At 44.8% G+C, this 17,173-nt stretch overlaps 1 protein-coding gene across 4 annotated transcripts in view; it reads left to right on the forward strand.

The window, feature by feature from the left end:
- The window catches only part of Prkch (protein kinase C, eta), a 198,970-nt gene that overhangs the window by 59,219 nt on the left and 122,578 nt on the right, over positions 1–17,173 (forward strand). For all 4 annotated transcript variants that reach the window (NM_031085.2, XM_087554889.1, XM_087554886.1 and 1 more), the window contains 1 exon segment: positions 3,162–3,225. In NM_031085.2, the coding sequence (NP_112347.1) occupies positions 3,162–3,225 (64 nt within the window).

Genomic DNA, 17,173 nt, shown 5'->3' on the forward strand with positions numbered 1-17,173 from the left:
TCAAAAGCTGCTCTAGGTGTTGCAGTCTGTATCATGATCTAGAGAGACAGTTTCTATTAAAACTGTGGTGGACAGAAAAGGAGTCAGTGAGTGGAAATTATTGATCTCCTTATATTTCTGCTCTGAGAGAAAGAGCTTCCTGTGGAGTACTATAATAAAGCAGGCCTGTTGTTGATGTAGGCAGTCAGCTAGCAATGGGGATATCAAAGCAAACACCAGGAATTAAGTGACAATAGGCCATCTGTCTTCCCAGCTCTATGATCTCTCATTTCTCTATAACACAGTAAAGAAGGCATCTTTATCTTGCAGAAATGGGAGAAGGATTATAGAAGATAGAGGGGTCAAGGATACCATAAGAAAACCCACAGAAGCAACTAACCTAGGCTCATAGGTTCCCACAGAGACTGAACCACCAACCAGAGAGCCTGCATGGGGCTGCCCTACATCCTCTGCACATACAGAACAATTGTGCAGCCTGGTCGTTGTTACACGGGATTCCTCACAGCAGGAGCAGGCACTGTCTCTGAATCTGTTGCCTGCCTTTGGGATCCTTTCCCTACTGGGCTGCCCCTTCTAGCCTCAGTAGGAAGTAATGCTCCGACTTTTACTGCAACTTGATTTGACAAGGCTAATACCCATGAGAGGTCTACCCTTTTCTGAAAAGAGAGGGAAGAGGAGTATACAGGAGAATGGGGAGAGGAGGACTGGGAGGCTAGGAGGGAGAGGAAACTGTGGTCGAAAATTAATTTAAAAAGAATGCACCTTTACATTAAAATCCAGTCTACTCTTACATGCATATCAAAATGCAAACAAAAACTTCATGAAATCGGGGCTTGGGGAGATAGCTTAATCAGTAAAGTATCTGGCTCACAAATATGAGGCCCTGAGTTTGGATTCTCAGCACCACATAAAAGTCAGTGTGCATCTGTAGTGGGCAGACAGATGGATTCTTAGAGTGCATTGGCCAGGTATGCGCTTCGTGTCTCAAAAAATAAGGTGGAGAGCAGGAAGGCTCCCTGTATGGTCTCTGACCTACATATCTACTTGGACGCATGTGTGTCCATATGCCATGCACAAAGGAACATGTGTACACAAAGGTTTTACAAAACAATGCTTTTCTTTAACACTCGTGTTTATATTTTCTGATCTCTTTGATTCTATTTAAAAATCCTTGCAGTTTACATTATTCTTTCTTGTTTTCCCATCCCTGTGATTAAGTTCTGACTTATGGTTTGAAACCTCACACTTCGGTCCCCTGTCTTAGCACATTTGCTTCACATTGACAAAGCCTGAGGATGGGGCTTGAATCTGACCTCTCATGGTGACGATAATGCAGGAGAAAAATGAGGAGGCAAGCCTATTCTATGTGTGCGAGCACCTGATTCTAGGTGGTGTGGTCTCCTAGCATTGTCAGAGAGCTCTTAGCACATTGAGATGCTTTGTGGGCCCTCCAGGCATTGTTGGCGAAGTTCACTTGCTGGTTGTGGGTGTAGGATAGCAGAGGTGGCCTGGCAGTCTGTCTGTCTACAGGCTGTCAGCGGCTATAGCAGCACTAGCAGCAGTTTGTGCCATGTGGTTGAGTGTGTATATGTGTTCTTTGTCAGGCCTCTTTGCTGAAGGCGAGGGAGTGGCTTTTAAAAATAACATCTTTTTGACTTGAAACAAGTCAAGGCAGAGAGAGGAGACAATTAGACACTGACATTCTGTTTAGTCATCTCTCCAGAGAGACTATTTTCAGAACCACTCAATAGAGGTTCACAAGTGGTGTCAAGGTAGTTAACATGACATTGTAAGTTAACGTTTGTCACAGGGCCAGCAGGTTGAGTTGAGCATGGGTTGAGTTGAGCAAGGGTTGAGTTGAGCAAGGGTTGAGTTGAGCATGGATTGAGTTGAGTTGAGCATGGGTTGAGTTGAATTGAGCATGAAAGTGATGTACACGGTGGTAATCTTCCTGGACACAGATTCTGTGCAGAGAAAGGCAGAGTTTCAGAACTGGCTGCCACAGTAAAGAGGCAAGGCCCTCAGAGAGTACAAAGCCCGCAGTATTGTGAAAGGTATCTGATTGGAGCATGATATGACAATCGAATATATATGGTAGTAAATTAGAGAAAGACCAATCCACTTTGAGGGGGTCTTTGTTTACTTGTAGGTACAATAAAAGCAATGGGTAACACTGATAAGTTCCATGATGGAAACCAGGCCAAAAATGCCTCATGTTGTTCCCCCAAACTCTCAGAGAACAGGGAGGCTCTGGGGGGTGGAGGACAGGCCATTCCAATGCCACCTTCAGTAGAGTCAGGCGGGTCCTCCAGTGCAGGGGTCCTCTGATGTAGCATGCAATTTGCAGCTTATTTAAATTGCTATCCTGTCCCCATAGGTCATCGTGCCTATACATAGCTGGACTTACTGTAGGTGAAAGGTCAGTCAGGAGTGCAGCCATGAGCTGAATCTGAAGAATCTATTTGAGGACATTTATAAATGCATGCATTTAAATCTACAAGCATCTCATGCTGCAGGATTTTGTAATGTGGGTGGACAGAGAGTTCAGCATCCTGTGGGAAGAGGTTAGACTGTCTATGGGAATGCTGCAGTCCCATTCTGGGTACCCTGCTGTGTGAGGGTCTTTAGAGTCCATGTCCTGATCTCTCAGCTGATAGATAGCTTCAATGGCTGTTGAGCAGTCAAGAGTAACTAATCCTTGTCGTGGACTGGACGGGTAGAAAAGACATAGACTCTTCATACAATTTACTCCATGAAACTGGACCTTTGAAGCTGAGTGGGCCTCTTGGTATGCGTTGACATTGTTCCTCCAGCTCAGTCACTTTCCATGTGGCTTAGTTACACAAGGCTCCTGCAAGAGATGTGCATAAGATACGGTGGCTCTAAAGCAAGCAAATATGTGCCTGCTTTTGCGCATCAAGTGAGGTGAGGGAGGAAGAGAAGTCAGTTCAGGAGGAAGGGAGCTCTGAGCACGAAGTTTCTGAGCTTGATCCTCAAGATTTCACTTCTCCTTTGTCCCTACTGTGCAATGCAAGGTTTGGATTCAGTTTGTGTCACTGTGATTTATGCATTTAGGCCGCCTTGTAAAGAATTATTTAAGAGCCACAAAAAGTAATTCGATATTAAAATATAATGTGCTATTTTTCTCTCTCCCTTTCTAGGTGGATCTGGAGCCTGAGGGGAAAGTGTTCGTGGTAATAACCCTAACAGGGAGCTTCACTGAAGGTAAGAGCGAGTTTTGAGTGGTTTCTGGGGTGCGTGTGTGTGTGCGTGTGTGTGTGTGTGTGTGTGTGTGTGAGAGAGAGAGAGAGAGATAGAGAGAGAGAGAGAGAGAGAGAGAGAGAGAGAGAGAGAGAAATGTCCATAGATGGAAATTTTAACAGGAGCCTTTCCTGAAAGATGCTTTAAAACCATGGGTGTAACTTGAGCTGCGTGAGCCCTGTGGCCCGGCAGGCAGGCCACTGGTTCAGATCTTCAGGTCAACGTCCATTGTGGATCGGTTAGTTTTGCTATCATGCCCACTGAGGCTCTGTGCTTGCCCATCGTCATCCTAGCTGAACTCCTGGATCCTCCCATTTCTTTTGAGTAACTCCTATTGTGTGCCGCTCTAGAATCTTGTCCCTCTAAAAGAAATTTGCGGACGGATCTGTGTTCTCTTTTCCCAGTCTCCACTTTATTCTTATCTTTTTAGCCAACTCTATGCTTTAGTGTGCAGTTTTCAGCCATACCAGACTGTCCCCCACAAGCCAAAAGCCATTTCAAAACATAGATAGTGAAACGAAGGATCAGATGTGAATGGTTTGAATTTCAGCAAATGACCTCCTACCTCAGCTCTGCAATCCAAGCTGCAGAACCTTTCAGTTCTTCAGAAGGTTCCCTGCGCTTCCTTTTGGTCACTCCTGTTGCCCAAGTCAGTAAGTGTAATACGGTCTCATTCCCGTGAAGTATGACAGCCCACTCCAGAAGTTTGATGTCATCTACTATGGACGGTGCTTCTGTAAACATCCTTTACATGTTTCGTGTGTAAATAATTCACAATCTTCAGAGAACAGGGCAGATACTTAAAGAAATTAGAGTTGGCAAATACATATTTTTATGCTTTCTTTGATGCTGAGGATTAAGTCCAGTGCCTGTGCTTACTGGACAGAGCCCTTTGCCATGGCGACAGCCCCAAACGCCGGGTTAGATGGAAATGCCTTTTAATACAGCTTATGGCAGCCCCTTATGCCTTATGAATGGAGGGCCTTTGTGAAAATACAAACAGCAAGTGTCTGTCTCAGTCCCTCTGCGCTTGCCCCCTCTTCTTCCTACTGGGAACGGAAATGACGTTGGGGTCTTGTGTGCACTCTGGGAGCGTTCTACACCCAGCCCATGCTCAGCCCTCCCTCATCTTCTCTTTTTGAGCTGGGATTTTACTGAGTGCCCAGGTAAACCTTTGCACTCATCATCTTCCTGCTGAGCTTTTAATTTAGCCTTTAAAAAAACACTTAGAAGATTTTATTTAGATAAAGCTCAATGTGTCAGCATCATCTTCTATAATCTGTGCATTCTGAGTCTTCCTTAGGAGGTCTGTCACCGAAGGTCACAGGGATTTTTTTTTTTTTTGGAATGTTGCAGTTTTACCTTGAAGCCAGTGTGTCCCTTAATGTCTGTGATATAACGGGAATTCAGAATAAGTTCACAGACACTAATGTTGACATTGTAGGAGCATTTGTGGCAAAAGCTCCCCTTTCTCATTGACCCAGCACAGAACTTTTGTTGAGAATCAGTTGATCCTTGAGTTGACCCATTTCTGCTATCTCGTCTGGACCTTGGTGTCTGGGCTTGTTTGGCTAAGGCCACATTGCTGTGCTCACTGTCCGTTTGCAGTAAGACGTAAGCTTAAGGCGTGTGGGCACACTACCTTTGCTGGGGCTTCCTTTGTATTTGAGGTTATGGTAGCTAGTCTCCTTACTTTGAATTTTGGTTTCAGTTTTAGCATTGACTTCTTATTTCCACACAAGATCCTCTTGGGTTTGGCAATAAATTTGGGATGGCTGTCTAGATCAGTTTGCGCAGAACTGGCAGCTTACTCGGGTCTTCCACATGGCACGTCCCTCCATACAGTGGCTTTGAATGTGGCTCAGCAGAATAATTGGTATGGTTGGTTTTACATAATTTCCAATGCAGAGCTCGCTTGTGCTGCGGATTTTTTTGTTGCTAGGCACTTTAAGGTTTGTGATGCTGGAATTGGAAATTTTTTTTATACATTGGCTTTTATATGCTATGGCTATTTATTAAATTCACCACTATTTCCAATAGATGTGTTCACGTGTGCTCGTATAGTAACCATGTCATCTGTGAATAAAGACAATCTCATACACCTCTGCCCTTTTAAATGCCATCCTCATTGCATCCTTGTCTCATACCTACCCTTTCTAAGGAGGAAGACCTTGCCATCCTCCTGCCTCAGCCTGTGGAATAGCTGGAGTTATAGGCATGCACCATCATTATCAGAGTTTTCTTTTCCTAGGATGCAAATCTGTAAGGGCCAGCCTCTTTAGCTGCAGATATTTAACTTTATCAAATAAAGCCTTTTCTAGCTCTGGCTTATCTCTCAGCTCTTTAAAAAGAAAATGGTAGGAATGGCTATTACATTCTGGCAAGTGCTATTGCTTCCTGAGAGAATCCTATATGAACGAGTCTTCTTGTGGTCCTCTTTATTCTTCTAGCAAGTACTTACATACTTCTGATTTCCCCAAGGCCATGGGACCTTTCAAGAATGGGACTGTCCCACTTTGTTCAGGACAAACGCCATAGTCCTGGGGCACAACTGGTACACAACAAGCACAGGCAATCTGCTGATGTTTAAGTCCTTTTAACTTTGTAGCGTTTTAGCTCCCACATTTTCAGGACATCTTGGGTGTCCCTTGTGCATGTACAGTTAAGGAAGGTGCATGGGTTGACATTCTCTTCGTAGTCCCGTCCTTTCTACGATTTCCTCAGTGTCTGGTCATCTGTGGTGCTGAACTTCACCATTCCGTTCCTGAAATAGGTACAACTACGGCTTCCTTTGTAGATCAGGAGAATAATCTGAAGAAATGCTTACAAACACGGCTCCTGCCCTCTGCAGTTCCCTTCTCTCCGATGTCTGTTTCCCTCTCGTTTGTGCCTGGTTTTGATTGATCTTTGGTTCTTCTATTTTCAACTAGATACTTTAAAAATACTGTCCAGATAGTTTAATTATTCAGTGTGGAGATTAGTTCAGTATGGGCTTTTCCGTATGTTTGCATATTCAGCATAGATGTCTTGCAAATTGGTTACAGTTCCTTTGAGAAATAGTGTTCTCCCTTCCCCTCTGCCAACTAGCCTTACTCATGTAGGGGATGGTTTCAGTGTGAAGGTTTGTACTCTGCTGTCTCTGTCCAGTCAGTGGTGTCTTTTGTGAAGTACTGAACTTAGCAGAAAATCTGGTCTCCTCAGACATACAAAAACTGCCCGGGTGAGAGTTGGAAGGTTTTCTGCTCTCTCTCAGCCATTTTCTTTTGCTTGTTATCTTGGACATGGAGGATCTGGGGACAGATGAATTTACCTTTTTCTCAGTGGAAGAATATTAATGTGGTATTACATGTTCCAGCTGTGGTTCAGGGAAATCCATCAGTTTGGAAAAGAGGCCAGAAGAGGAGTGAGTGAGGCTCTCACCTCCCTGGACTGCTGTAGGGACCGGAGACGTATGGTCATGCCTGCTGTGGCAGTTCTGACCGTGCTGCAGATTTGGTGGGTGGGCCAGCTCTCTTGGACTAGGAGTTTCTAAGATGTATCTTCCTTTCTAAGATGTGCTGCTGTGGATCTTGTCCTTCTATTTATTTCTCAGTTTTAGTGATAAGAAGGAAGAAATGACAGATTATTTGCGGTGAGTCCTGTTAGGTTATAGCAACTGTATTCTGTTTGGAGCTGGCCCTGCGTGACAGGCGGAGGTCACCTTTGACAACTATATCTCCCTGTAAGCCAGTCCTTCTTCCCAACTCCAGTGAGAATCCAGCGAGCTGCTGCTGAGGAACACAGTGAGTTCATGGACTAACGGCACTGTGCCAACAGCGCTTGCGGTCTTAGCACTGTATCCTAGGTAGGTGTGTGTGTGTGTGTGTGTGTGTGTGTGTGTGTGTGTGTGTGTGTGTATGTGTGTGTGTGTGTATTTTAAAAGATGCTATATAATCTACTTTGCACACAAGAAATAGACTTTAATGTTGGGATGTTGGGAGCAGAGGCATCTATGTATGGGACTTATTTTAGGGACCTCAGACCTGTGGTGTCTCTATGTGAGCATTGTCTTTTCAGTTTGGATTCTAGACTGGGACTCAGCTTCAGCTCACATAGAGCCTTAGTATAGATGTAGTTGTCTTGTCAATGCAGAGGATGGAATTCCTGTCCTCCTTCTCTCCCCCTTACCAGCCCTCCCTCTCTTCCTCTAATCCTCTTCTCCTCTCTCTTCTGCTCCTTTCCCAGACAGAGCACCAGCCACAGCTGTGGCAGGAGCCTGGACTTGCCTCTTAGAGAATGTCTGTGGCTTGGGCTTGCTCCCAGCAGCCCCCTCATTATCACAGGGGTAGCTGGACCCCCATAGTGTGCAGGTGCTGAAGCTGGAGGCATGCTGATGGAGGCTGTAAAAGGAGACAGGACTGGACAGTCCTATCCCTAGCTGTTGTTAAACAGCACCGTCTTTTAGTCTCTGAAGGGTGCCAAGTTAGTACATTGCAGAGTACACACTGCTTCTAGAATTGGAGTTGATGATGAGGGAGGGAGAAGGGAAGATTCTGCTTGTGTGCATACACGTGTGTGTGTGTGTGTGTGTGTGTGTGTGTGTGTGTGTGTGCGCATGGGGAGGCCAGGGGTTGATGTAGGATGTCTTTTCCAAACACTCTCCACCTTAATTTTGTGAGACAGTCTCTTACTAAAGCTGGAGCTCACTAATTCAGCTAGACTGGCTGGCCAGCAAGCCCAAGGATCCTTCTACCTTTCTCTCCAGCTCAGGGATTCCCAGCATGCACCCCTGCATCAGGCTTTTGAGATGGGGATGGCAGGCAGCTCCTTGTGCTTCTGCATCAAGCACGTTGCCAATGAAGTCATCTTCCTAGCCCCTGGGGAGGAATTTAAGCAGAGAGAAGCGTGAGCTGACTTGGTATCAGTTGGTTTTAAGGCTTGGGAGGATAGTGTTAGATCGTAAGAGCTCAGAGTGTAGAGGGCCATTAGGAGACTAAGAGGGAAAATAGTTGGGTCTGAGGAGAGTCGGAATCTGAATGACCAGAGAAGAATGGTAGCATTGACAGATACATGGGAGCCAAATCGATAGGACTCGGCTATCCACTCAGTACCAGAGGTGAAGGAGGACTCTCAGGAGTTGCTCGGAGGCTAGGACTGAAGCACTGCATGGACAATAGATAATGACTTTAGGCTTGGGCAGGGGGAATTTGTAGTATTTGTGAGAAGTTTGGGAAGAGATGTCCAAGTTGACCCTGAAATGGAAGTCTGGACTCTGGCCAAATGTTCCTTCTGGGACCAAGCTCTAAGTGCCAGGTAGAACTCAGAAACATGGCCGGAGGGACCAGTGAGAAGTGGTAGAGAGCCAGGCCTGACCAGTGTTGTTGCTCTGTGGAGCCACAACCAACTACTACCGACTACAGCTACTACCAACAAACCCTTATAGTGTGTCAGATCAACTCACACTCCCTTGAGGATCTGCTTAATGAGCACTGCCTTACTAGCACACTCATTGCTGAGATAACAATATTGGGGTGCTGACTGTAGGCTCTGTGGCTCCCCTAAGAGCACATACCATACTCTAGGTTGACATGAGAATGTCTGATAATGAAGATTGAACAAAGAATGCAGCAGAAAAGACTTTATAAAGCAGTGTTTGCATTGGGGGTAAGAGTGATTTCTTCATTAAGACAGATTCAGAAAGCCTCTAGAAACCATTGCTTTGTGGAAGTCACTAGCCCAGGCCTGGGAGAGAAACAGTTCACTATTGAGAAAGGCATTACCCCTTAGGTCAGGAGCAGAATCCCTGAGTGCTGAGCAGGGACATGGCTGGCCCATGGTTATTTTGAAAAGACTGTTGTATGTCAGTCTGCACCTCTTTGGCCAAGTATTTCTGGGGCCCCTGGTCTCATCCAGTTGGGATTTGTGACAGTGGTGAAGCAGACCTGGATCTTAATAGACTTGGACACTGGCATTGTGGCTGCCTTCGGTTATCACTATGTTGGACTAGGTTTCCCTTAGAAATGAGGAAAAAATGATGAAGGGACAGAAAGGTATCAAATTAAATACATAATCGCTTGATTTGGAAGGGAACCAACAGAAATAAAGTATGATACCCCCTTACTTAAGAACAGGTCAAGAAGATCTCGCTGCTTTGTAATGCTATTGGAAAATACAGAGTAATGTTATAAGATTTGGAGAGAATATGGATTTGTCTGGACTCAGGGTTCCTCAGGCTGAGGTGATGGCCCATAGCATGAGAATCTCACTAGGCATGCCACTTGACGGAAGTCTGTGCCAGCGAGGAGGGAGGTTTCTCTTGAGTCTATCCAGGCTTCCAGATCCAACCATGGGTATCAGAGGACAGGAGAATATCTCAAATGCCACCAGGTAATGCCATCGGCATAGTGAGGGCATTTTACGGGAAGAAAGAAAGAAAGAGCCAAGATCATAGAAAAGAGACATTTTAACTAGGTGTAATGTATGGATCATTCTTAGAGGTGGTGATTATATGGAATTGCCAACATTATTTCAATGTGATTGCGGCATTGTGGCTGGCTGTTTAAGGTAAAATGAGCATCTATTTATCATTAAAATGATATAACATCTGTGGTTTATGGATAGGATTAACCATGAATTGGTTGGCCGAATGGTAGCGTGCGTGCGGTGTGCACTTGTGCCTGAAGAGTTTAGAGGTCGGTGTCGAGTGGCTTCCTTTATTGCTTTCTTTTTCGAGTTAGACTATAACCAAGCCTAGACCTCACCAATTCAGTAAGACTCTACCTGCATAGAGAACACCAGCGTCCCTGTTTCTGTCCTCCCCTGAGGATTGCTTGTGCGAACCACCACACCTGGCTTTTTAGGTTGGAGCTTGGGATCTGAACTCAGGGCTTCATCATGACCTATAAGCGCTTTATCAACAGAGCCAACTCCCCAGTCCCAGTTGACTATTGAGTCTGCATAATAAATGTGTGTTGGACGTGGGTTTCGTAGGCTGCCCAGTCTAATTTCGCATGTTTTTGGAGTTGTCTTTGCTAAGAAAGCAAGAAGAAAAATGAAATGGAAAAAAGCCAGAATCTGGGTTGCTTGCATGACATCGAAATCATGCTGTAACTCTGAATACATGCTCTGTTCTTGCTTTCAAATTTGAAGCTAGGGAATGGTATTTTGGGGGAGGTTATTTTGTTCTTCATTCTCGATTTTTAGGTATTCTAAAGAGGGCTATTAAAAATTTAAATGTCTAAAGGACTCAGGAAAGATTTTTAATATGCCCACGTAAGTTGTGAGTCAAAAGCTCCAGGTAGGACGGGGTGAGGAAGAGAATTCCTTTCCAGCCTGTCAGGAGGTTCTCATGCATCATGAGTGACACAGGTGGATCAGCTCCTAACAGTTACATAACATTCTGTGGTTGCGAATTTTCTGAGCTAATCAAGTAAATCAAAAGAATTAATAATGATAACGGAAGTGTCTTAGACAGAATGACAGAGGTACTGCAGAACTTACCTCTTCCCTGTGACAGCCTGCAGAAGAACCAAAACAAACACACAAAACACTTGTGTTTAGGGAAAAGGGGGTGGTGGGTAGTGGTATCATCTGCCTTTGCTAAAATCTCGTGTCATGCGTCCCTTTGACCTGTTTCTCAGGGGGCAATGTGGAAAAGACCCTGGATTAGTAACCTCTGTAGCAGGCAGTGGGGTAGAGTGCAGGGTGAGAGTTTGACCTTTCTTTCTGTACTCTTGCCTCGGTTTTAAGCTCATGTTTCCTGTCTCAGACCACTGTTGCATGCCTGTGAAGCTCGGCTCAGTCAGCGTGGCCACATGGACGGAGAAGCAGATGAAAAGGGAGGCTGTTGCAAAGCTGCAGCCCACAGTTTCCCGCTCTAGCTAATACTTCTCGCACCTGCCATTTTAAAAAGAAAAGCTGTTACCTCTGCTGCCAGTTTCTTTGTCACCTTTGAAGCCCTATGACAACTTCCTGGCTTAGTTGTTTTGTTTTTTTTAAATCAGCTTTAAATTTTATTCATCTTGTGTATTGCATTAGTCTTGGGAATGAGTGAATACTTTATAATTCTTGCAAGCCCGAGCAATCCGTGTGATTAGCATTGGAAAAGGCTGTTGAGTGAAGACAGGGCAGAGGAAGCGGGGAAGAAGAACTAGAAAAGGAGGAGATGATATTTGCTTCTCTTCTCCATGGCATCTAGCATGTGTAGGGAGCATCTTTGAGGGCCTGGGGAAGTACCACACTCACATCAGAACGCACTGCCTCGTTCCTTCTGCAGGCAGGATGGCCTCTTACACGAGTTATGGAGTCCCTACCTTCCTATACATTAGCCCGTTTGCTTCCAACGAACTTGTGTGGCCGGTGTGATTCTCAGTGTGCAAAAGGTGAGGCAGTCTGGGGATAGTGATTTCCCATGACCCATTGGGAAATAAATGTCAGAGCTGAACTCCAATTAGAGCGAGTCCAAGATCTTTTCAGGGTATCCATCTGTCCAGAACAGGGAAGCCTAGGTTGAGGGGTTGCATCTAATGGGTCGTCTTGGTGCTTTGTAATAGGATAGTGTTATCATACAAAGGAGGGGGGGTCACTTTGATAGCATCCTGTGACAGTGACAGTTGATTTAAAGACAGAGCCCCCATGACCTTAGCATTGAGATCCACATGCCAGCACTGGCATTGAGGGTTCCATTTCCCACATATGAGCTTCAGAGAGCACATCAACACAGCATACCATAGTGATCTTTCTTTACTCCACCCTGAGGAGAACTGGCTTTGGTGGTGGCCTAAGGCCACCCTCCCCAGAGTCTCCCATTTTGTGATACTTTCATTAAGGTTTCCTTTGGGCTCCTCCTTTGTCGTGAAGAACAACATTCACCTGGGAGGCTGATGAGCACGCCATTTTGTGCATGGAGCAGCTTTCCCCCTGGGAAGAGTGACAGGCAAACTGTAGTAATGGAACTTGGCAATTTGTGAAATATTCTCCTAAAAAAATGAGAGAGAAGAAGAGGAAGGAGGAGGAGGAGGGTGAGAAGGAGGAGGAAGAAGAGTGGGTTGTCAGTTACTTCAAAGAAACTATTGCAGATGTTTGGCACCAGCCATCAAAACAAAACCTTTACACCATAATTAGGATTTTGAAAAATTTATCTCGGACATTTTTCGCAAGTGATATATATATATATATATATATATATATATATATATACATATATACATATATATATAAATTCAAAATTGTGATTTTTGAAATTGTGTGATGAAATATATCAACTTTTGGAAGAGCTACAGGACTCAGTGAGCTCATATTTTCAAAGTGACCGATACAAGAGGTTCCTATACCATTATCATGCTGAAGTTGTTAGACTGACCAATGGAGTTTAGTGTAGAAGCATCTGAAGCTTTATCCCACACTGGAGCTAAGTTTCAAGACACTACCTACCATTTGTCGAGTTTTGATGGATCAAAGAAGAATAGTCGTAAGTAGTGGAGAGGGCTGTTAAAGTGCTTCCTTTTTAAGCCACTCTCTGTGTGAGGCTGGGTTTTATTTATTCTTTAGCTGGAAAAACGCTGTCGTGGGTAAAGTACAGAAACTGAGGGGAGAGGGAAGCTGCTGCCCTTATGTCAGGCGTTATTTAAGTTTCTGTATAAAACAATGTGAGCATCTAACTCCTGCTTCATTTTGCAGCACAGAGTTGTCTTTTGAAATGCCATGACACTGTGGAATGGACTCTTCATTCCCGCTTTAGGTCAAGGAAGAAATGTTTAAACTCTGACACTCCAATCCCTAATGTGGCCATATTAGCAAAATCTGTACAACCCAAAACTCTCGCAGCTTTAAAGTGTATAAAGGAGTCCTCAAACCGAAAAGAGAAAAACTTATAATTTCTAGGTTATTGTCCCTAAAGCTCACCATTTAGTGACAGCTGGGAGAAGACACTGACAGATGTTCATTCGGGCTCTATTGAGGACTAAGGACCATTTGGTGCTGTAAGCAACAGAACTAATTAAATCATGTTTGCTTGTTTGTCTGGTGTCTGTTTTCAGTGTCCTTGGGTGGGCTCGAACTCATTGAGTTTTTAAAACGATAACATTTTGTCATTGTTCTTACTACAAGGCACATCTTTCAGGCGTTGTACTTACAAGCCAGCTCTCAGAAAAATAAGCTCAGGAAGTGATACCAAACAGCTCCGAGCTTCAGGTGGTCACAGGTAGAGGGCCGAGCAGATCAAGGTAGCCCGGTTACTTCTGAGCAGGTGGTCAGGGCTGCGGGCTCTACAGGCTGCCCTGAGAAACTGCAGAGAGATCAGGAACCTTGCTCCACGTGTGCACGGGCCACCCTCCTGTCAACTGCACGCTGCTATGGAAACAGAGCTCTTTCAAACAACGTTCCAGCTAGTTCCAGGTGGGTTTTCAGGCTCGTCTTTCCGTATTGAAATTACACAGATGTCAGATTCTCCCAGTGGAAAAAGAGTTGAGTAGAATAGAATATTTAATTTTTTGATAGAAAAAAATGATTTCTTGAGCATTTTTTTCTAATTATACTTTCAGTATTATCTGCAGGATCTCTTTTCTCTCTGCTCATTTTGTTCAAAGGAATGAGATAGAAGAAGGCTTTCCGTTTTTCTTGGCTGGTGGTTTGGATGCGGTGGTCTCTTTCTGAGGTTTCCCCAGCAACACCTTGTGTCAAGTAGCAGGCAGAGGGCAGAAGGACACGTCCCATGCTCTTCTTTTCCCTCCTCCTCTAATCCTGATTGTCAGCATCATAACTTCATCATGGCTTCTGACGCTTGTGTTCTGGGTCTCAAGTGAGTGCTGGATAACCCTAACAGGACCTTGGAGTAATGGCCTAGGGTCGTAAAACACACCGTGTGCATGTATGCATGTGTGTGTGCATGTGTATGTATGTGTGCGTGTGCGTGTGTGCTGTAGATTGCCTTATATAGTATTTATGGCGCTTCAGTGCCCATTTTACCTAGGAGAAAACAGTTGCTGCCTCTATGAATTTATACACTGGCTGCACAGTGTTTGGGGATTGAGCAGTACTTCTAAATGACTACTGCTCCAGCCTCATTCATCAAGAGGAGGTCTGTTTATCCATCCACCCACCTCCCCACCTATCCATCCATATACAGAGTGCTTACAGAGAAAATTATGACAGAGTATTCACCACAGTACTTACATAGAAAATTATGTTATGGGTGTATGCGTTTGCACATATATGTGTAATGTGCTTTATCATGACCCTGTTTTGTTCTCATAGAATTCAAGCTTTGGTGTGTGCGCAGAGACTCAAACTTTTTAAGATAATGCAGTTTCCTTACTCCGTGGAGAGGCATAGGAAGCAGCGATGGGGTTTGTATGTATGTGGTTCTCTGTTCAGGTGGCTAGGGAGGGCACAGAGTGTCATTTGAGCCACTGAAGGAAAGGAGGAAGGGAGTAGTCTGAAACAAGAAGAGTGTAAGCACTTAGAAGGGGTATGGCGACTGCGTAAGACCCGTCGTAGGGAGGAAGTGTGGGGAGACCCTGAGGCCTGGGATGCTTTGTGCATCCTGGTTGTTGGCACACGCTCAGCTACAGTTAATGCTGCTTCCATATTCCAGAACATTCCCATGTCACTGAGATGTAGCTCACTGCAGCACGTAGCTTCCCACTGGGCCACGTGAACATCCTCTTGTAACTCTGGATAGAGGCCCAGAGAGCAGAACGTGTCCTCGCTTACCACGATTTCACGTTCGCTGCAAAAAACAAGAACCTTCTCAAGTTCTGAAAATTCTGTGCTGTGTTTTGTTTCATTGTTCGAAGCTACACCGGAAGCCGGCTAACCATTCCAAGTTACCAACTTTATTACAGCTTCCCAACCATTCCAAGTTCAGTGTGCGTGGAACTTGAATCTGATAGGTAACAAGTCTGTGCACTGCTCGGGATAATTAGCTGTAATTTAGTTTGAGTTATGGCTCATTAAAAAATGACTTATTTATGCACTTCACTGTTCAAAAACACGGGTCAGAAGATTGAGGCTAGAGTCTCTGTTCATACCTTGAAGCGAGCCACCATTTGTTGTGCAGCTTTAATAGATGCTGGTGGCACATCTTTCCCCTGAAGCTCTGCAGCTGTAAACAGGCAGGAGCCCTGTGTGGGGAGACTCACTATGAAGGGAAGTTTAATTCTTCCTGCATGCTGCTGAAGCCCACTGCTTACCTATGGATGCGTGCCACCACCCTCTGAGTCCTCTGGCACAGAATTTACCAGGCACTGAAAACAGGAATTTCCAAAGGATGAGATGGCAAGAAGAAAACTTGTTCCAAAGTGATGGGTTCACTTTAAATTTGGGGGGAAAATTAAGCTCTCAGGCCTCAGACTGAATCCAAATCTTGCAATAAGAGACAGAAGCAGCCAGTTTGAACAAGGCATCTGCTTGGCTGATTCTGGACCTTTCTCGTCTGCCTATGTTGTATACTAAGTCATCTCATTTGATCAAGGGAAGGTTTTGGCGATTGGGAGAGTTGTCAGTTGAGAAACCACATAGATGAAAATGCGGAGAGGAGTGGACTGCCTTGGTATAGTCCTTTAAGAGTTGGCAAACGGACCAGCCAGATGGTTCAGTGGGTAAAGCCTGGAGACCTAGTTCTTTGGACCTGTTATATTATGGGGGTCATTAATGTATCTAAAAGCAAACCCATTTAGAAAGACTTATTTTCTGGAACCAAACAAAAGAATGAAAGAGATGTCTTTATCAATTCTCCCCACCAAAAGCCCCTCAGAATTTTATCCCTGAGACCCATATGGTGGAAGGAAAGAACTGACTGCCGGCTAACAGTCGGGGAAATAAATGCCTGCAAGCTCTCAGTGCTGAAACAGGGACTCCATCCAGCCTTGAAAGTGATGCAATCAAAATGTGAGTGTGAGTTCAGGCTGGGCGTCCATCCACAGTTAGACCAGAGATGGTCTCCAAGGACAGAGCCAGGCAGGCAAAGGCAACGGTGAGTGATTCCAGTTAAAATAGCCCCCATATTTTGTACAGTCCATACTCTAAAAGCAGGTTTGATTGGTACTCTGTCTTGAAAGCAGCGATGCCCCCCCCATTATTTGTCAGTGCTCTGATAACGATGGCACCCATGTACTAATTCTTAGAAGCCAGAATGGATCAAATATTTCTGTGTGTACCTCTCAGCCTGATTTGAAAGCATGATAGCATCAAGCTGACTTTCTCAGCACTGATCTGGGGAAGGTTAGGTTTGCAAGATTGTCTCAGAAGGTCAGTGCTTCCAGTTCTGTAAATGTGGATCTCTTCCTTCTTGTTGATGGGCCCAGTGCCCCCAGATTTGCTTTGTCCAAGCTGTGCTGTGATTTGAGTGCTTTCCCATCGGTTTTCTGACCTCCTGCACTGATTTTGAGATCTCACCTATTGTGTAGAGACTGTTCTGGGATATATCTCATACTGAGAAAGGGGGGAACAGCGATGTTTACAGGGTGGGCCACAATTGGGAGGCTGAGAACAGCATGATTGAGTAATTTGCTTATTTAAATCTCCCTGTTGGAGACATTTTGCTAATGAATACTTAGGTCATGAGTTTGTGTCTATGATAACATATTGACTCTTTAACGAAGTTGTAAGTGTGTAGTATCTATTCTGTGGGAGGAAGTACATGGCTGGGTATCCCCGTCTCATCTGGATACTGAGGATCCCTTGAGCCGAGGGAGCACACAGCATAGAGCAGATGGTGATTTCCTCCCTCATCATGGGCTTTCTCAAGAACTCATGCATAAAGACTGTAGATTACACTGGGATGGAACCGCAGTATTTAACAAAAATGTTCTGTAAATGACTCAGTAGGACTGATACCTTCCCCTCTTTAGGGAGAGCTGAGGGGACACTCAGCCTATGTGGTAGAAGGATCACACTCAGGAGTATCCGGTTTGCCAGTATTTTCTACTCTTCT

This window comes from Rattus norvegicus, chromosome 6 (genome assembly GCF_021556685.1).
Source record: "Rattus norvegicus strain SHRSP/BbbUtx chromosome 6, alternate assembly SHRSP_T2T, whole genome shotgun sequence".
NCBI lineage: Eukaryota > Metazoa > Chordata > Mammalia > Rodentia > Muridae > Rattus > Rattus norvegicus.